At 37.7% G+C, this 20,953-nt stretch overlaps 1 protein-coding gene across 1 annotated transcript; it reads left to right on the forward strand.

Annotated features, from left to right (window-relative positions):
* Nucleotides 1-10,832: 10,832 nt before the first annotated feature.
* On the forward strand, nt 10,833-13,690 carry LOC140230357 (ZP domain-containing protein-like). Its single transcript, XM_072310506.1, has 4 exons — nt 10,833-10,998; nt 11,938-12,049; nt 12,930-13,149; nt 13,497-13,690. Exons 1-4 carry the CDS (start codon nt 10,859-10,861, stop codon nt 13,670-13,672), a joined length of 648 nt encoding a protein of 215 aa, XP_072166607.1. The 5' UTR covers nt 10,833-10,858; the 3' UTR covers nt 13,673-13,690.
* Nucleotides 13,691-20,953: the final 7,263 nt, after the last annotated feature.

Genomic DNA, 20,953 nt, shown 5'->3' on the forward strand with positions numbered 1-20,953 from the left:
TTTTTAGTGGGATCCTACATTCCCATCCTTATGTACTATGCATGTATATATTAAAAAAAATATATATAATGATGTTTTCTTCAGTTTGTTACTCACCATCATTATGTATTTTTTTTATTGATATTTTTGAAATTCTTAGAAATTTGTTCTGCTTATACATTGTATATAATTTTCTCTTTCTATATGATGGAAATGAGAATAAATTTGAACTTTAAATGATAATAATAATAATAATAATAATAATATAAAATATTCATTTAGCGCTTGATACAACTTTAAAGGGACTGTACAGTAGTGGTTGAGGTGGGGATTCATGTTTTGAACATTTCTAAATGAGATAATGAGAAACCTCTTATGAAATATGAAGGAGCATGTGATTTTAAGAAGGATTCAACGTTTATTTGATGAAAATTGGTTTTCAAATGGCTGAGATATCCCTAAAAGTGATAATAATAAAAGGCGACATGCCCCACCTTTATTAGGATCTCTTTGTTTCACCTTGTTTTTGGATATCTCAGCCATTTCAAAACCGATTTTCATCAAATAAACTTTTGATACCCCTTAGAATTGCATGCTCTTTGACATCTCATAGAGTGGTTTCTGAATATCTCGCAAAACGTTAAAAGCTAAATCCTCACCCCGACCAGAACTGTACACACCCTTTAAACTTTGTACTACATAATTACACACACAGCCGTAGAATCTCGACTGGAGTCAACCGTCACTGATGAGGTCACGCTTCGATGCAATTATTCGCTGAAGGGCGATATTTCGTGGTATTCGAATGTACCCCCAGTGAGATCGATTCATTCGGACTGCCCATGTCGCCCCATGGTCACAGCCTCCGTGACCTTCCAAATCAGTCTACTCGGCGGCCGGTCGGCGAGTTTTTAGCCATGTCGGTCGGCCACCGACCGGTGACCAACCAGTGACCGACCGGGCACCACTGATTTCTAGGGCATTGGTCGGTCGCCGCTGAAGTTCGCAGCGGCGACCGACCAGTTTTCACTCGCTGCCCAAAATACGCTCGGTATCCGAGCGGCAACCGCCCAGATACCTATACCTAGTCTTAGGTTTAGGCTAATTGCATGTAAAAGGGATGAATGGAAAAAGATGAAAGAAAACATGAAATTAAATACGAATAGAAAATAACAGTAAAACTAGTAGCAAGCAAAGATGTTTGGGAACATACTAATCTACGAGTAATTACAGTATATTTTTCAGTTCTACCTGTTTTATCGCTGGTTTCGCTTAGCCGAGGTATATAGAAAGGTTGTGTTTTAATTCTTACAGCTTTTACTTTTTTTTTAGTTTCATATTTATCAATCAATAATCAAGCTTCTAAATGGCACAGAAACCAATGTTCCCTATGAGCTTTACAATAATCACCTCTTACCATTTTACAATATAATAATTAAAGCATATTTTGAAAATTACGTTCAAAATAATAAAACAATAGATTCAATCTTACAATACAAAACATAAACTGTACAGGTTAATATACGTTAACTTTTTGGCATTAACTTCTAAATCTTTATTAGGAATTGAACTCTATTCTGAGAATGATAGGGTGGTAGGAAATCATGTGTTAATTTGCATACAGGTTTTCATGTATTCATGTCTTCACAAAATTATTGTGCCTGTGAAGGTCGCTGTCGCGGTCGTTGAGGTAGAATTAGGATCATCATAGACCTCGTTGCCCTGTTAGATGGAAAGCAAAATCGTTGTTGTTGATGTCCCAGCCACATGTACCTAGGTAGCTCGTTAAAAAAAAAAAATCCAACAGAGACCGGCGGGCCGCCGCCGGTACGCCTGCGGGATACCGGCAGATGATCCGTCGGTCGCTGGGCGATTTCGGACAAATCGGCCAGTGGTCGGTGGGAGATCGTCCAGTTGCCGGTCGGGCATCACGCGGTGACTGCTCGGATTCTGCGCGGAGAAGATCCCCATATATCTCCAAATTTTTACCTAAAATCGTTCCGTGACCGACGGAAAACCTGTAGGGCATTGCTCGGGCATCGATGGGGTTTTACTGTCCCCTCGACGTGTCCAGAAATCGCTGGGCGGTGCCAAAATTTCAGCGGCGACCGAGCAGGTTTCAATTCGGTCGGAGAGCACCATATTTTGAGTATCTGTACTAAATGGTTCAATCATCATTATAATGTATTGTCGCCATCATTTTTACAATGGCGAAATTATATTCATTATCAGCACATTTTTATATCGTCTACTAGTATTGCTAGCTTTCTTATGATAACCATGTTAATATAAATAATCCAAAATCCATATAATGTACTTGGAGAAATGCATTCATCTCTAAAGGCTGAACCAGTTGGAAGAGCCAGCTTATGATTTGACCTAATTTTGTATTGGTGCAAAGGGTTAGTAGATAGATGACATAAGTTAGAAGGCTTGCCTGTCTCGGATATATTCAAGAGTCACCGTAACGAATTGTCCACCGTTTTATCACGTTTCTCCATGTAAAGTACACACAGAGCCGAAAAATCTTGACTGGAGTTGACCTTCTCCTATGAGAGTACATTTCGATGAACATTTCTTTTTTCGCTGACTTATGGCTTTCAGGCGTTATTCGTGCTTTCTGAATGTACCCTGGTGGGCAGCGAATGGAGATCGATTTAATCAGGCCATCATATTTCCCAACGCTACAGGATCTTTAATAGGGGAAAACCCCTCCTCTCTTCCCGATTCAAGTCAAGTTTTCCCTCTTTGCCGTGCTCGCGGAGTCACGTTATCTCTCACTATAATTCTTGGAAGAATTGTAACGTTTAAGAATAGCTGGACCGGGTGCACGTATCTATGGTTAAATTCAAACCATACTTCATTAGCAAACTCTTTTCTTTGTTGTTGATGTTGTCTATTACACCAGAAACCTTAAACCATGGTACCAGGATGAACGTGCGTTCGTGAATAATTGGGCAATAGCGATATCAACTGATTGTGGTAAGCGCCCCTTCATTGTGGATAAGGCTCTGGGTGTGTAAACAAGAGGTTTAAGTTCGAATCCTGACCCCAGCGTGTGTCCATCCTTTGACAAGATGGTTTGCCCAAGATGTCCCTCTTGACCCATGTGTATTAGTTAGGACACCTGGTAATGCCGTGGTAATTGATAGGATATAGGGCCCTCGCGGTAACACAGTGGTAACAATGAAAAGGCTTCCCTTGGTAGATACGTTCATACTGAGCTTGCCATCCTATCATTATGTTACCATGATACTACTACTGCTACTACTTCTACTACTACTAAGAATAATAACATTCCTGCTACTACTAATAATAGTTATCGTAATGATAATGATTATAATGATAACAACAAAAATGATAATCATTATTATCCATGTCATTATTATTATCATTATTATCATTATCATCCTGATTATTGCACAAATTCACTGGTATAAACCGGTTACTGGGATGATGGAGCAGTGGTCAGGTATAGACGTATAGCATGAGAGTATACTGAGGTAGAAAATTACTTGGTGATGGTCCCGCAGTCACATGTTAGTGAAATTTTGAAGTTGTCCTACAAGCTACCAAAAGTTGACATTTTTGCTAACCAGTTTGGACTGTCATCCCAACACAAGAAAGATAACTTATATGTTATATGGATAGGGCCTCATCCACGTCAAGCTCCGCTTTAATATGATGACGGTCCCCTGTATTGATTTCTCCTTTGTTCATAAATACAGTATGCCTTAATATGTTTTTTTCGATTCATATGTCATTACAGACTGATGTTGCTATGATATTTGATTGATGATTGCGTTAAACTCTCCTTTTTTTTTTCGCATACTCTGTATCACTTTGTTTTCATTTGTTATTGTATTTGGAGAAAGAAAATGCAGAAATAAACCACACACCAAGCCAAGCCAAACTTCATTATTTTGATCTTTGTTATCATAGAAGACGTGGCATAATGACAGTTGCAACTGATTCTTCAGGCAAGAAAAAAAAAACATATCAAACTAAACAAGAATAAACTAAAACTATCTTGAACCTAAATTCAGCTCAATTACATCACTACAACTCCTGTTGGTTACCGTTTTCTCCTTTAAAAGTAGAACAAGAAAAAAAGGACAATGAAAAAGACAAAGCAAACAAAACTAAAACACACAAAGCAACATTCTATTCTTTTCAAGTGGATATGATCCTATCATTTAAGGAAACATTCATGAAGAGACATATCGATTATTAAGAAAATAAAAAGTTTGAAGTGATAACCGATAACATTATACATAATGTTTACCTGTTAGCGATAACTCATCCTTTAAGAATCTCGTGGAATTACTTACTTAGACTGCTTAATCACGGACGCCTTGGCACGTCAACCAGGTTGAAATATTTTGTACGCATGCGCAAACAATCGACAGCTTGGATAGGTTCTCGCATATTGAACCAAGTTGGAGGCAAGTGATACCCCTCTTCTGATTGTTCTATAAATCAAGCGTTACACTCACCACGAGAAGCAGAACTTCTCTTTGGCCACTTGTCAGTGAGGAACTCAACTTGGATATCGATTTGCTTTTTTTGACTGCAAGGAATAACAAGGACTGCTAGGCTCCAAGGAAAAACAAAACAAAACAAACAAAGATGGCACCGCCTGTCCGTAATGGGAAATATTGGAAAGTGGTCCTCCTTCTTTCCGGTAATTTTGAAATGATTATAATTATCCATATCTTAATATGTCTTTTGATATTGTGAATAAGACCATATTTGGTATGCCTGTATATATCTTCTTGTGTGATTATGTGCTAGACAGGTTTTCTGTCGGGCGATGCAACTATGATTAATTCTTCATTGGCTATCAGTTCAGATTGATCTATAGTAGTCTGTTTATTATTATTCATCACTGGCATACTTTGGATGAATGACCCGATAGGAGTAGGAGCAACCACGCCCGAAGAGAGTTTGGTGTACCACTCTCATTAAAAACTTGCGAAGATTTTTTTTCGTTCCGTCTGTAGTTACAATTGCGTCGTATATTTGATTCATACTTTCAAAAATGGCATTGGTGTGTCATAATCATGTACAATTAGCGAGTTAATGACCTACTCTTTACAACAACTACTTGTGTGTATGTGTGTGTGTGTGTGTGTGTGATGTTTGTGATGTTATTTGACTGCAGTTCGACCGAGATGCACTGAACTGCAAAGCAGCTTGCATTTCCTTTGCAACGAAAAAAAAATTATAGAAATAGATAACTGGATATAATAGGTGGTCTGATGATTTTGTGTTTTTAACATGTAAACCGGATCTTGATTAATAGACCTCTCGATATTTGTAAACTCCCTTTTGCTGTTACCCTTGAACAATTATATAGAATTGGTTTCATGATTATTGTCGACACAGACGTGTTACAGACAATGATAACTATAATTCCGAGCTACCCAACAGTTTACATATCAGCTTAATCATACTCAACATGATTAAAGGGGAAGGCTAGTAACTGATCAGTGGGAATCAGTGGAAATGCTGGAAGATGATTGTTCCAATCCTTATGGGATTCATTCAAGAGTTCATTGTATATCTATTATTGTGTGAAAATGATTTGCTTCAGAATGGTCTCATATTCAAGTAATGTACAGATTAATGCTTCCAGGTTAGCGTCCCTGGTCAGTGACGGAGCATTAATCTGCACATTACTTGAATATGAGACCGTTCTGAAGCAAATCATTTTCACACAACAATAGATATACAATGAACTCTTGAATGAATCCCATAAGGATTGGAACAATCATCTCCCAGCATTTCCACTGATTCCCACTGATCAGTTACTAGCCTTCCCCTTTAACAATGATGATGAGACAAAAATGGCATTTCTTTTTACTCACCATACAAACTACTGAATGGGCCAAAATAGAGATATTCATATTTTACACTGCTCATCTTACCACAACCGCATATAAAATCCTGCAATATCATTCTATGGGGCCAACAGAGTTATCTTTAAACGAACAAGTCTTTGTACTCACTTATAAGATTTTCTCTCTTAACTGAAGTGATAACATATGTCATTTTCACATTTACCCAACTTAAACACTCTTACAGCTTGCATAGCCTCGGTAGCGACGCAGACAACCACCGATTCTTCAGTTACAACGATTGTAACCGATTCTCCAGAAACTACGGCTGAAGCAACCGATGTTCCGATCACAACAGCTACCGATCCTCCAGTGACGACAAGTAAAACGACCGATCCTTTGCTAACCACAGCCATAGACCCTCAGGTCACAACAGGTTCTCCAGGAGCGACAGTTAAAACGACTGATCCTCCACTGACGACGGATACTCCAAGTAAAACGAATGTGCCGGCTACACCTCAACCGACTCTTCGTGAGTTCTAGTCATTTATTAAGAGTTGAACGTGTTGCATCTCTCTTTATCAATCCAACTTTTCCTTCGCTTTTTCTCGTAATTCAGTCATCATAATGGCCGTCAGATTGTTACTGAATGTATTGTATTTTCAAGGTGCGTGCGCCAAATTTAGTTAGATTGCTTCCGCATTCCTAAAACAGAAAAAAAAAGGTCTATAATGTTCCGGTCCTGTCTTTGGGTCTTTGCTTATCATGAGAAGTACAGTGTAGTTGTATTGTGTATGATGAAAATAATGGACAAAGCACACTATAGAAATTACTGTTAATATGCTGGTTTTGTTAATGTTATTGTGTTTTCTAGTTTTCTAGTCTTTTTGTATGAATAGCACAAGTGCGCTTAGAAACACCAGTATGAAGCGTCAAATAAATGCAATTATTATTATTATTAGTAGTAGTAGTAGTACTAGTAGTATTATTAGTATTATTGTTATCATTATTATTATTATAAAAAGTGTTTGAAAAAACATGCACATAACACTTGTGCATTTCTTCTAAACATGCTGAATCGGTAAATTATCTTGTATTCCTCACAGAGAACTACGGACAAATTTGATGTTTACTTAATGAAACATGGTAATGTGGTGTATATCTAAGCGAGTTCAAAAAGCAAAGGAAATAATTGTCTCCACGTCTGACATTGCGTGGGATGATTGCACTGAAGAATATGACTTACGGAATCAAATTACGGTAACACTTGGATGTGACTGATTAACTTTTCATCACAGGAATCATGATATCATTAGGTGGAATGCTGTATGGGTTTGTAAGAATCAAATCGAATGAAAAGGTGTGTTTTCATTAACAAAGTCCGGTCCGAAATCCTTTCCAGCTCTCGTCTATACAAAATTCAAATGCTTCATTTGACGCAAGGAGGCATTATTTGGAAGGTCCTCATGGTCTCATGAGTTTGTTTTGATCTTTATTGATATGATAAAAAAAAGAATAGAAAGAAAATAGATACAGAGACATTCTGCAATGTAAGTAGCACAAAATTGCTCTTTTCTTCTTTCTTCTTGATTTCTTTTACCGTTTCTCTTTCTCTCCTTAACATCCCTCCTAATATATCCAGCCACTGAAGGTATCTGGCTGCTTTGCGCTGCGGACTACATCCTCGTAGAGATTCCTCTCGATCGGCTTGTCGCTCTTGACGATTACAAGGATCTCGTGTTCGAAGATCAAAATGTGACAGACTGTGGAGGCACAGAGGGGAAATCTCAGGTAACCAATAACACGGATGTCGCAATCTTCAGCACTTCACTCACGGACTGCGGAACAATCTTTAAGGTGTGTTAACCGATGTTCTCTCCAGGTATTTTTTTTATTAATCTGTCTTAATTATTATTTGCATTTGTTTATTACCTCACTATCGCAAATAGAGTACGTTTGCAAGGTAAAGGCTTCTTTTACACGTGTTTGAAACATTACATGTGACTTCCCGTGACATATCAAAAATTCTCTACTATATGTAGGCTACATGCATGCTGTGTTGTGATTAACCTGTGGACATCGTAGATGAGAAATATCTTGATTCGTACAACACAGCACTGGTCCTTTGCATTGTACATACCTTTAGCTTTTGAGGAATTCCCATATTTAAGGAACAACATAAGACAAGTAGATATAGTAACTTGATTTCGAAAAAAAAAATGCAAACTTGCTTAGGCATTTTGCCACCCATTAGATGAACACTGTCAAACCAAAATCTCAAACTTCTATTGAAGACATTGATAAAATATTGTATAGCAAGAATAGATTACAGATGGTAGTGTTGGAGTTCACGTCACGCGTGTGCGTGTATGTATGTCATCATGCTCGTGAGAGTGAAAGAGAAAGTTATGGTGAGAGGGAGATATGGAGAGAGTGAGAGGGAGGAAGAGAACGAGGGAGAGAATGTTTTGGACTGTGTAAAATAGTGTATTGGCATACTTGGCGTACCGTGGGTCAAGACATTGGGGGGGCACCTCATGGCAACAACATCAGAATTGCATAACGTAACAATTAAATGCGAGCGAGCGGAGCGAGCGAGCTTGAAAATTTTGACATTTACAGTCCCCAAACTGCCGTTTGTAGCAATATATGATAATATATGTATGTATATATATATATATATATATATATATATATATATATTTGCTTTGGAAATTAAGGGGGTTGCACCGGGCGCAACTGCTGGCAGTTGCTGGCAGTAACATCACGAGAATGGCATAACGATTAAATGCGAGCGAGCGAAGCGAGCGAGCTTGAAAAATTTTGACATTTTACAGTCCCCAAACTGCCGTTTGTAGCTATATTTTTCCGCTTTGGAAATTCAGGGGGGGGGGAGGGGCGCATCGGGTGCAACTGCTGGCAATTACTGGCAGTAATATCAGGAGAATGGCATATAACGGTTAAATGCGAGCGAGCAAAGCGAGCGAGCTTGAAAATTTTGACATTTTTTGTTCCCAAAACTGTCGTTTTTAGGTATATTTTTTTCGCTTTGGAAATTAAGGGGAGGGGGCGCATCGGGCGCAACTGCTGGCAATTACTGACAGCAACATCAGGAGAATTGCAGAGCGATTAAATGCGAGCGAGCGAAGCGAGCGAGCTTGCAAATTTTGACATTTTACAGTCCCCAAACTGCCGTTTGTAGCTATATTTTTTCGATTTGGAAATGAAGGAGAGGGGGCGCACCGGGCGCAACTGCTGGCAATTACTGACAGCAACATCAGGAGAATTTCATAACGATTAGATGCGAGCGAGCGAAGCGAGCGAGCTTGAAAATTTTGACATTTTACAGTCCCAAAACTGCCGTTTATAGCTATATTTTTTTCGCTTTGGAAATTAAGGAGAGGGCCTGGGTGCACCGGGCACAACTGCTGGCAATTACTGACAGCAACATCAGGAGAATTGCATAACGATTAAATGCGAGCGAGCGTAGCAAGCGAGCTTGAAAATGTTGACATTTTAAAGTCCCAAAACTGCCGTGTGTAGCTATATTTTTTTCGCTTTGGAAATTAAGGGGAGGGGGCGCACCGGGCGCAACTGCTGGCAATTACTTACAGCAACATCAGGAGAATTGCATAACGATTAAATGCGAGTGAGCGAGCTTGAAAATTTTGACATTTTACAGTCCCCAAACTGCCGATTGTAGCTATATTTTTTCGCTTTGGAAATTAAGGGGAGGGGACGCACCGGGCGCAACTGCTGGCAATTACTGACAGCAGCATCAGGAGAATTGCATAACGATTAAATGCGAGCGAGCGAAGCGAGCGAGCTTGAAAATGTTGACATTTTACAGTCCAAAAAACTGTCGTTTGTAGCTACATATATATTTTTTCGCTTTGGAGGGAGGGGGCGCCCGGTGCGCCCCCTGGATCCGCCACTGGTAGTCAAGGGTGTCGGTTTATGTTTATGATTGGGGGAGGTATGACCAGCGAGGGGGCGTCGAAGTGACCAAGCGGGAGAAGGATGTCCAGAATCTGCACTTTATATAGAGCATCCCCTAATTTGTTTGTGTTTGTGAGTGTGTGTGTTTCATATAGATGGAAAAGTTAGGAAATAGCCAAGGTCAAGTCTTATTATTGGCAATGCAAGGCATTTTAATATAGACTAGTATGTAAAGCAACACTGCAAAATCAATGATCAAGCTTTGATAGCAAATGTGTACAACCTATCAAACATCACATTGCGCAACATTGCAGCGACTCTTTTTACCATTCCGATGTTCTGAGTACACTGCGCACATCCTGCTTGTATTCAAATTGCCAACCAGGAATCACACTGAATCACAATCTTTTGTCGTCTCCGGGCTTTTTGAACAATGTTTCACTATAATGCCTCTTTAATTATATGGTTAAAAGAAATCTTAGAAAAATATCTTTTTTCTTGATCATCCTTTCATGTCGATTTCAAAAGCAGTTTACTTAACCCTTGAATTACCATTTTGGTATCAATAGGGTTTTTTTTCTCTTTTTTCTTCTTTTTTTTTCTTTTTTTTTTTTACCAGCGGATTGGGGGGGGGGGGGGGCACGTGCCCCCCATGCCCCCCCGTAGTTACGCCACTGGTAAGAGAACGTACATTGAAGATAGACCTATACTGATTTTCCTGCAATCTCCAAACTCCCAAATAAATCGATATGTTATTTTCTTTTGCCCCTGCTTGAATATACGTGTGTAACTTATTCAAAGAAAAGTGCATAACATACTCATTTTGATTTTACAATGTTGCCTCACAGGAGAATGATGAGACACATGTGTACACCAACAAAATTACAAACAGAGCCGATCTCCCAGGACCAGTAAGTCGCCAGTTCAGGGTAGATATACCAATCCAGTGCACTTACGACCGCACAGCTCGAGTAAATGCAACATGGTACAAACTAGAGGACTACATTCTCGACACCGATCTGCAAGAGGAAGGAAGATACAAGCTAGACCTGAAGTTTTTCGCTGGTCCTGACTACGCCGTCCCTGTCGATGGGTTTCCAATGGTTGTCCACCTGAATGATGAGCTCTTCTTCCAGGCGTCTTCAGATTACAGTCACTTGGACCTGTCAATCGAGGCGTGCAAAGCTACAAATGGTGAAAGCTATGAGGCGACAGAATCATATGAATTTATTTCTAATTGGTAAGCCGGTGAATGGTCTTCAGACAAATAATTTTTGTTTAGAAACCACATTTCGGTACATCCAATAGTCACCTCAGTCTATGGCATAGTTACAATGCGATGTTCATCTTTTCTTTTCCTGAAAGTGAACGATGAGCATACTTGAAAGATAATCAACATGGGATGCACAAACTTTGGCATGAATTATATTGGAATTGTTGGCTTTTATTTGAAAATGTTTTGCTTTGTGTCGTTTTGCTTTTTAGGTGTGTGTTTGTGTGTGTTAATCTGAGTGTGTACGTGAGTGTGCATGTGGGGGGGGGGTATGGTGAAGAATGAATACGTTTTGACTCTTGATGTAGTATAAAACTGACTATTTATTGCCTCTAAAAGTGCAAAACAAAAATTAAACGCATAAAAGAAAAATAAGTTGATTTACACATCATTTTATTTTGTTGGTGTCAATCCAATTGCAATCCAATTCTAAATCCGTTGATCAATCCAATTGTAATTCTCTTTGGTAATTGTTGGGGGCTGCTGGAGTAAAAACACAAAAGGCAGATGATAAACTCAAAACCTCACCTAATTTGCATAGGTGGTTAATACCAATATGCTTTGTCACGAACACGGCCATGCGAAAGCAGAGCATTCCGTAGTTTTCTCAATCATGTCAAATTCTGAATACATTCGTCTCCGTGTTATAGTCTACCCTTTAAAAATGTTTATTGTGTAATAAAGAACATAATTATAGTAGCCATGATTGTTGGTCACTTGACCAAGTTGGTCACTTGACCAAGGAGGCAATTTCATTCTTGCTTTGACCTCCCATACTGTGATTATACAGCAGTCATAAATGCACGCTTATTCAAAAAAAATAGAGAACTCAAGGTGATAACTTATTGCTTGTTTGTATTGTTGAATCGATTGCGCAATTCCCGTCCTTCTTTGCATTCTATACAGGGAAGTAGCAGAAGATGAAACTGCAGTGACATGTGAGGATTCTTCTTTCATTGACACTCTGGAAGTCGAGACCCGGGCATTCCGCTTCCTAGACGGCGATGTCGACCAAGTCGTAAGTCAGATTCTAGCCATGCTTCTTTGTCGTTGTGGTTGTTGTTTGTTTTGTTTGTATGTTTTAAATCAAGATTTGCAATGAGGGGCAAATACGATCCAGGTTGTGTCAAGTCATAATTTCAGTAACTGTGTGTAGTACTTCTTCTGAACAACTTCTTTTCTTTTTTGCTTTTCTTTTTTGCATGTTTTTCCCAGAAAGATATGGCAGTATCACAACACTTGCAATGCAAAAGGTATTCAAAGTGATTGATTCGTTAAATAAAGGAATTACAGGTCCACTATAAGGTTCTACCTACCTACGCAATTTGGAGACAGAAAATGTATCTATTACTTAAGATATAGTCCAATCTCGTTCAGCACAAGAAGAGGAAATACGTTGTAGTTTTATGGATATAAAAGCCAGAAACATGAATATGTAGCAATTGGTATTCATTGTTCTCTTTATCCCATCGCTTTGGGCAGTGTGATATCATTTAAGAATTAATACCTCAATAACAAGACGATCCAATGGTTATAGTCCATTTCCTAACTATTGCTAAAATTGGTGTGTATAACATCGGGTTCTTTTGCCTGTATGACAAGTGTGGGTAAACCCTGTGATACCAGAGAAACCTATAGAGGAATACAATGTATATTCACTATGTCATGTAGGCCTATCCTCTGCACAATACGCCGCGAGAAAATCTTAGATACAAAAGATACAAACGCGTTGTGGCCTTTACGGAACATCCAGACAGCACTCTTTTAATCATGGTGAAAAATTAAACCCCATACCTGCCAGAATTGAGATGTTTATTAACATTGTTTTGCCAAATCGGAACTTTTTGAACAGGGATGACAAGATGCATTTCCCATATTACGCTATGATTCATACACAGATATACATCCACTGTGATCTGTTCGTCTGTGATAGAGACGTTGAGAATTCAGCGTGCAAGGAAGCGTGTAATGATGGCTACAGCACCAGTCAGCCTTCTAGCAGGCGCAGGCGTGCTGCGGATTACGCTCCGCCACCCCTGCCCGTACAGCGGGTGACTCGCGGCCCTATACGCATTGTACGGGACACCCAAAGCAACCAGGTCGATTCTGAATATCATGGTATGTGTCACTGATCTGCACATCTTAAAGAAAGTTTTGCCATGACGCGTCGATGTTTATTGTAATGTATATTGACATGGCAATCTGTAGATAAGCAGCTAGGAAGGTACTCACGTTAATATCCATCATTTCTTACATCTGTCAGCACAATTAAACTATGGTCCATCAATCAATGGGAATAACGTGGTTATGGAATATTCTGTGTCACACGCCTCAAATTTCTGTAGAGTGTAATCATGCTGTCGCCAAAAACAGCAAATCTTACATTCACTCAAACCGTATCAATTTTTATATCATTTTTTTTTTACCGTTGTCGTATATATATTTTTTCTCATGTGTGTCGTCAGGTGATATTCAGCCCTCGACATCACCTCTGTGGGGATTCGCCATGTTGGCCATGGGCTCCGTTGTCATCGTCCTACTCGCAGCCTTGGTCGTGACTTTGAGGAAACTTGGAAATACCAGCAGCCGTGGCGGCGGGAAGACAGACGAAGAGGAAACTGTGGGGCTGATGGGAAAATAAACTCCTTCAATGCCTTCGGTCTGGTGCATGGCACAAGCCAGCACACAGCCTAGCAACATTGCTGCCACAGGATAGTTTTTTTTTTTTTTTGCTTTTATTTGTTTGTTTGCTAGTTTGTTTTTGCTTCCCCTCAATGAAAATTTGCTTCTCTCTTGGGGATCATCCAGTGACAACATTTTGTCTGTTACGTCACAGCTGACCATTGGCGTGTTTTTGAAATATTTTTCCACACTGGCGCTGTCACGTATGTTTTTTTAATGCCTTATACAATTCAAAATATATCCATCTACTTTGTTGCGTGGAAGGATTTTTATGTATCTGCCAGTCATTTCTTTTACTCTGTAGAATACAAAGGAATAAACTCTAACAGTCACCAGAGATAAGACTGTATTAATATCCAAAACATGTAATTTATTGAAACTTTCTCTTTGGCTCACATGAGGTAATGAGATAGGAACTGTCTTTTGCAAAGCTAAATATTGTCTATTTGTAATTATGTCACAAGATCGTGCTGATAGTTCTGATGTGTACAAGCTTTGGTCATGGTGCCTAAGTGGCGAAATTTTCTCCCTCATTATAATTCAATATGAATAAAATCTATTTATAAGCGGAATTATGCTTCCCTTTAGGTTTAATTGTGTCGCAAACATGAAATTAAACGGTTTGGCTATGTATTGCTATGTAGAAAGATTGTAACAAACTATTCTTCATTAATCATTAAAGATTTTAATGTTTATATTTGTTGTATAGTATTCAGATGCTTTAACACATAAACAGGATACTTGTTGTGAGAGAAATGACTTCCAGTTCTCAGTATTATGAGTCTATTCTTCTCAGTGTGTTCACTAGATATTTAATATGAAGTCTTAAAAAAAGTTTAAAAATGCACAAGTTTGCAACATCTTTCCTTGAGCATTTGCTGACCAATTATAACGCAATACACGTGGCCTCTAGAATTATACATCATTGTCGTAATACGCTCATACGCTTGCCTGCCAGCCCTAATAGTGATTATAAAAAAAAAAAAAAATCCATGGTTTCCAACATGTTTGTTTTTAGCTCTCATTGGAACGTCAGTACACAAATCATGTTGCTCAAACAACTAAACATCTTTATCACAATGAGACCGGATACGTTTTCCTTCTGGCAAGTATTGTAGCAAAAATTAAACTGAATGACATTATGTTAGCTTTTCTATTGCACTTTGTTTTTCTGTATGAAATGAAAGCTGTCAATATAGGCTTATGGATCCTCACTTTTTGGTTCTATTTACACGAGATGTCTATTATAAAGTAAACACTCATTTCGCCATTCCAAAAAACAATATACTTTTCACATCCGAAAAACCTTTGCATACTGAACTGCCGTCAACGTTATCATTTTAATAAATGCACTTTGCTCGCTAAACTGATGCAAGCTCGTAATGACGTGTGCTATCCCTTGGACGTAATCATTGTAAATTCTTAAAGTGATGGTGTGCCAGTAACTGTTGAAAGATTCACTTTACATTCACGTACTGCATAAATAGGGAATAGTTTTTATACTCTGTGAATGCTAGTTTCATAGTTTTATCAAAAAGTAAACAAAAAAATGAAATTGATATCCAAGGAGTATACTATAATACAGGCATGACGGACGCCCAATTATTATTATTATTGTTATATATATATATATATATATATATATATATATATATGTATATATAATGTGTATACATACATGATTGTATAATCATGATTACGATTGATATATGTATATATTATGTGACCGTGCACCACAAAACGAACAAAAAGTCGCACGTACGGATTTTGTGTGAGGACTAAAAATAGGTGAAAAGGATCAATTTGGTCAATCTTGACCTTTATATATTTTCTGAAAGAGCAAGTCTTCTTCTACATTATGCTAAAGTTTGGGATCATAAAATGAAAAGGAAAGTGTGCATTTTAGCAGTTAATCTTGAACACTTTTTTTTTTATAGAATAGTGTGATTAGGTGTGTCTTTAGAGTCCCCCTTTCATTTCTTTAAAAAAAACCCTGTACATAGTCTTCACTTTCAACTCTAATAACTTTAGAAAGACTAATACTACTGCTTTGAAAGTTGGCATTTATCATGGAAAGAATGTGATAATAGTACATGCCCAATTTCAACTTAATCTGATGATCGCTTCATTGTGGTTAAACTGGTGGTTTCAAGCTGTTTTTCTGTCCCATTCATTGCGCAGGTAGCACGGCTTAATGAAGATTAAACGCTCGAATTGACCCTGTGCTTCAGAGCCTCTTTTCTCAGTTCACACTTTTCTGGAGTGTGTACTTTCTTTCCAATATTTATATAGGTTAGGAGAGTAGGAGAGTGATTTGAGTTATACATCATTTTAAAGCTTGAAGTCTGCTCTTTCACAATATGCTCTTAACTGAAGATCCATGTCTGGTGACTTTTTGTATGTTTTGTGGTGCAGGGTCACTTATATTAAAGCTTATCTTTGCTTTTATTAGCGGGTGTATGTGTTTTTGCGTGAAAGTGTGTGTGTGTGTGTGTGTGTGTGTTTGCGCGCTTGTGTAGTTTTAGTCATTATAATGACAACTGTTTATGTCTAACATCTGGGTACCGTTTCCTGAAAGTTGTCAGCGCTGACAAGTTGTCAGTCTCTGACAGTCACCATGGTTACAGTTAGTGACCAGAGCATCTCAGCCAATTAAAACCAAGGATTTTGCTGAAATAGTCAGCGCTGACAACTTGTCAAGGCTGACTAAATTGATGAAACACCCCCTGATTTACAAATTTTGAATGAAGATGTTTAAGTGCGATAACCACCTAGAGAGTCATTCTTCTTTGTTTATGTGAACAACAACAAGAACAACAACAACAAATGACTTACCAGACAAATCAATATGAATCGTCCTCGATCAGCAACCATCATAAGTGACATTCGGCAAAATGCTTTGTAACTGTTTTGAATTGAATTGAATTGAAAATCAGAAGAAATAAAAAGAATAAAATCAGTCTATGCTCTAGCTCATCTCCTCCTCCTCCATTTTTTTTTCTATTTGCCTTTCAGAGATGATGGTAAATATGAACAAATGTGAAAAGCAATTTTCGTGATCTCTCTTTGGTATAAGGACAATTAATCTAAAGTAATTCAAAGAAAATAAACAATTCACCAATGTAATTTGCTCAATTTACGTTACACGTTCGAAGCATGAATGCAAAAGAGTAGTTTCCATTCAGCATTCTATAATTATGATATACATAGGCCTACATAAAAGACATTATGCATCATATCATCAAAAATACATGAAGAAGAAACATATTTGATTGTTTTAATATCATGGCGTATTAAAGCTAAGCCAATGCCAGCAGATTCAGAAGTTCGAAGTAATGAAGTTTTTTTTTTTATGATAAAGGAAACGTTGAATTTAATGACACGGTATTTCTCATTACATGTGAGACCATTTTCTTTTCCCGCGATGTTGAACCACCTTTTGATAAGGTGTAAACAAATTATGTGGTACGCAAGTTCTTCCCATGATTGCTGTAAATTCATCGTTGTAGATATGAGTAGACATGAGCATACAGGGAAAACAAATGAAGTTTTACAAAGATCAGTACTTCTTTGTATGTTGTCATAATGTTAGTTTTGTTTCAGATGTGACCTTCCCATTTCAACGTCTAAGCCTCACAGTGGTAGCGCTGAAATACAGTTGGTGATGTGCTATCGGAATAGTGTGATAAAATAGTAGAATAAGATGAATACAAATTACAAAATACAAACAGAAACACTTTTTTATTATTATTACTACCATCTACCAAACATCCAAATCAATCACTGAACTATACTTGAGTGAGATGGCTAATGAATGTTTTATACATGCTTTGAAAAAAAAAAACCCGAAAACTGGAGGCAAATATTTAAATATAAATGAGTTTGCAGAGTAATCGAAATGTACTCAATTTCTTAGATTATGTGTTTACTCGCTAATTTAGAGGTGACTCTCGATTGCACTATAGACTTTGACAAAAATGAATTCTTTGATCGAACTAAAACTTCGTTACTTCTAGCTTTGTGCTCATGGCATGTGAGCAAGGGTTAATACAACGGCAAGGGCCACTGAGAGAGCAGTGGCACACCGTAGAGGCTACCATGGACAAAGAGGATCGCATGCTTATTTCATATTATTTTCTCATAAATTAAACATTCCATGATAATTGAAATAGATCCTACATCTGATTAGATTGGAAAATATAGCTCAGTCAACACAAAATTCATATCTCTGTTTTAAGAGCAAGCCATGAGTTAGAATGGAGATGGAAATGTGGCGTCTGTCAGCTCCGTCTAAAGCATTAATGATTAAAATTGCAACAATTCCGTGGGAATGTAGGATCTCCTCTGGAATGAGAAGAAGTTAGTCACGAAGAGCGTATGCGTAATGAATCTTTCTGTATCGACATCATACATCTTCAATTCAGCAAAGCGGTTAATGTTTCATAAGTATTCATCGTTATCTCTGTTTATCGTTGGGGTGTATTCACACTATTCAAAGTCCTCGTTCTCGAATGCCCCCATCCGTAAAAGAAAAAGAAAAGATGTGAGTTTGAGCAAGCTTAGATATGATTTTAAAGGAAACTTTATACTATGTTAGTGTTCTCATAGGAGTTTGGATAAGGACATAAATAATGCAATAATGAATCTTTGCCTGTAGGTGCAACATAACTTGACCAATTTAACACCATACACCAAGGCGATGAATAACCGTAATCTTATTGGAGCTTACTATTTAACAATTAGTACGGGAGTACACATGAATTCTATGAATAATATGTACATGAGAATTATTGCCAGTAGACACGCGCACACATGCGTGCAGAACTGGATGCATACACATTACAGAAAGCAAAAGAAAGCTTGCAATAACCTGGAACAGGCACGTATCTTCATGAACACATAATAAATTCTCATAAAATACGCCTCTCACCAAATCATTTCCATTGTTCTTTAGCTCATTTGTACTGTCGGAACATGCACTGATTGTTAAACAGCGGATATCTAACATACCCGGAGAGTCATCAAAGCGAATCACGTGTATTAGTGCAGTAGAGTCATTGAACCTTACTGACATTTTTGATTATGAATTAGATCAAAAGTCACAGACGTGTAAGTGTACCAAAGTTATGTTTGGGATCAAAGGATGATCCTTGAGTGTTTCGACATCGGAAGAAAGTTTGGAGGAAGGGGGAAGCAATCTAATGCCAGTGTAGTTATCTATCTTTTATTACTCATTAACTTCTCATACGACACACATTATCAGTCACAGTTGTTTATCTATAGGAGTAAGGGTTAAACAGTCGTATAAACCCACTTCGAGCTAGATCAAATTTAAAATCAATCAGATCAAATAGGTATTTAAATATATTGTTGCTGATGTACTTGGCTTTTTTTTTTACATTGAATGATTGTGCTTGCAATTTATGCGATGTGGCTTTACTTATAGCTGCCGATTCTGAATTTGATTAGAATAAAAATAATTGTTTCAGTGAATTCATGTGGGACCTACTCAATTCATTCATTATGCACATTTCATTTCTTATTATTTTACTGTTAGCTGCCTGCATTTAGACCGATTGTTATAGTATCATATATTTTCGTGCCATGTTTGCATCGTTTTGCTTTTCTCATATGTTTATTTGCTTCTCTCTCACGCGAGCTCTACTGAATGATGGAATTCAATGATGTGAAACCTTTAGGCAGGGAGGTGGCTTCCCACTCCCTGCTTTAGGTCATATTTGATTATGGTCCAGTGGTCCGTCGGTTATTCATTGCAGGTGGATTACTGGAGTCATATCATGTCATCACTCAGTCCGCAAACCAAGACCTTTTTGTGATCTTATGGTCATTTCGTTGGTAATAACCATCATCATCACTAGATGTGTCTTTTTATTCTGAGTCTGATATATAAGTTTTCATACAAAGTCTTTATCCACTCATATCTTCCATTAAAAGAGGCTTCTAAATTCTACGACCGTTACGATATGTTTAATTCAATTCAATTTCTATTTGTATTTTTTTTTCTTTTTTTTTTCCTGAAAGGAAAATATATAAAGTATAGCAAAATATAATGATACACAATATCCAACTTGGATATACCAGAAGAAAATACTGACATAGAACATGGCGGTCGATGTTTCAGTTTGATCGATCAAAAGAAAATACGAAGGAACCTACTTATTTAAAAGGAAGCTTGTAAAGCGTAGGACCCAACAGAAGGAAGTGTGAAAAACAGAATAAAATTCACGAATTAAGATCAAACGAAGGAAAAACAGTGATGTAATAGGCAGGGTACGGAAGATTCTTCTCAAATGCAATGAAAGGAGAACACTACGAAATAACCACATGCTGCACACAAATTAGCAGTTGCTATGATAGCAGTACTGACAGAGGTGCAATAATGTGATTGCGACATGAACTATTCATTACGACTGCAATCAAAATTACAGGGGAAGTGTTGGAACGGAAGTGTTGGAACGATTTATGAAGGATTAGATTGCCTAATTCTATGATATATATTTCTTCATTTATTTATACTCGCCGTCATCTTTCTTGTCTTAAGCATGAATTTTTATTCTTTTTTTGAGAAATTCCTCTTGTTAATTATGGTAGCTATAATCATGCATGTCATTGTTTTATAATAACTTAATGATGTATTCATGCTTGGGATAGTGTAATCGTTTTGCATGTACTGCAACTATACATCTCCTCACACACAACAAACTAGATTTAAGTGTGGACATCGTTTCAATTTCATTTTTTTTTTTCCAATTCAAAATTTATTTCATCTTTCGACAAAACATATATATTTCACCTCCCTTTGTCTAATGACGATTATGATTGTCAAGATCACCACTGTCGCGTGTATAATGAACTACTATGAAGGCGACAGTCGTAATCTGAACAATCATTGCTGTTATATGGCTGGGTATAATAGCACTAACGAAAGAAGGTAATCTGTAATACAACGTGATAACCGCACTTATAACCAAATACATCATAAGAAGAGCTGAATCACTACTTGATCTTGTGAGAGACGTGCAGAGGGTCTTATCTATTCTCCTAAAACGCGAATGATTCAATCATCAGTCATTCACCAGCAGTAAGCTAGGACAAAGCGTCCAGGTTCCCCTATGGCAAAGAATCCGGGATGATTAGCATTTGAGGTTAAAGTGTTCTTGTTAATGCCTGATGAGATTGTTGTCTGTTTGCTAAATTTATCAGCGGCCCGATATAATCT

Source organism: Diadema setosum, chromosome 7 (genome assembly GCF_964275005.1).
Source record: "Diadema setosum chromosome 7, eeDiaSeto1, whole genome shotgun sequence".
In the NCBI taxonomy this organism is placed as follows: Eukaryota; Metazoa; Echinodermata; class Echinoidea; order Diadematoida; family Diadematidae; genus Diadema; species Diadema setosum.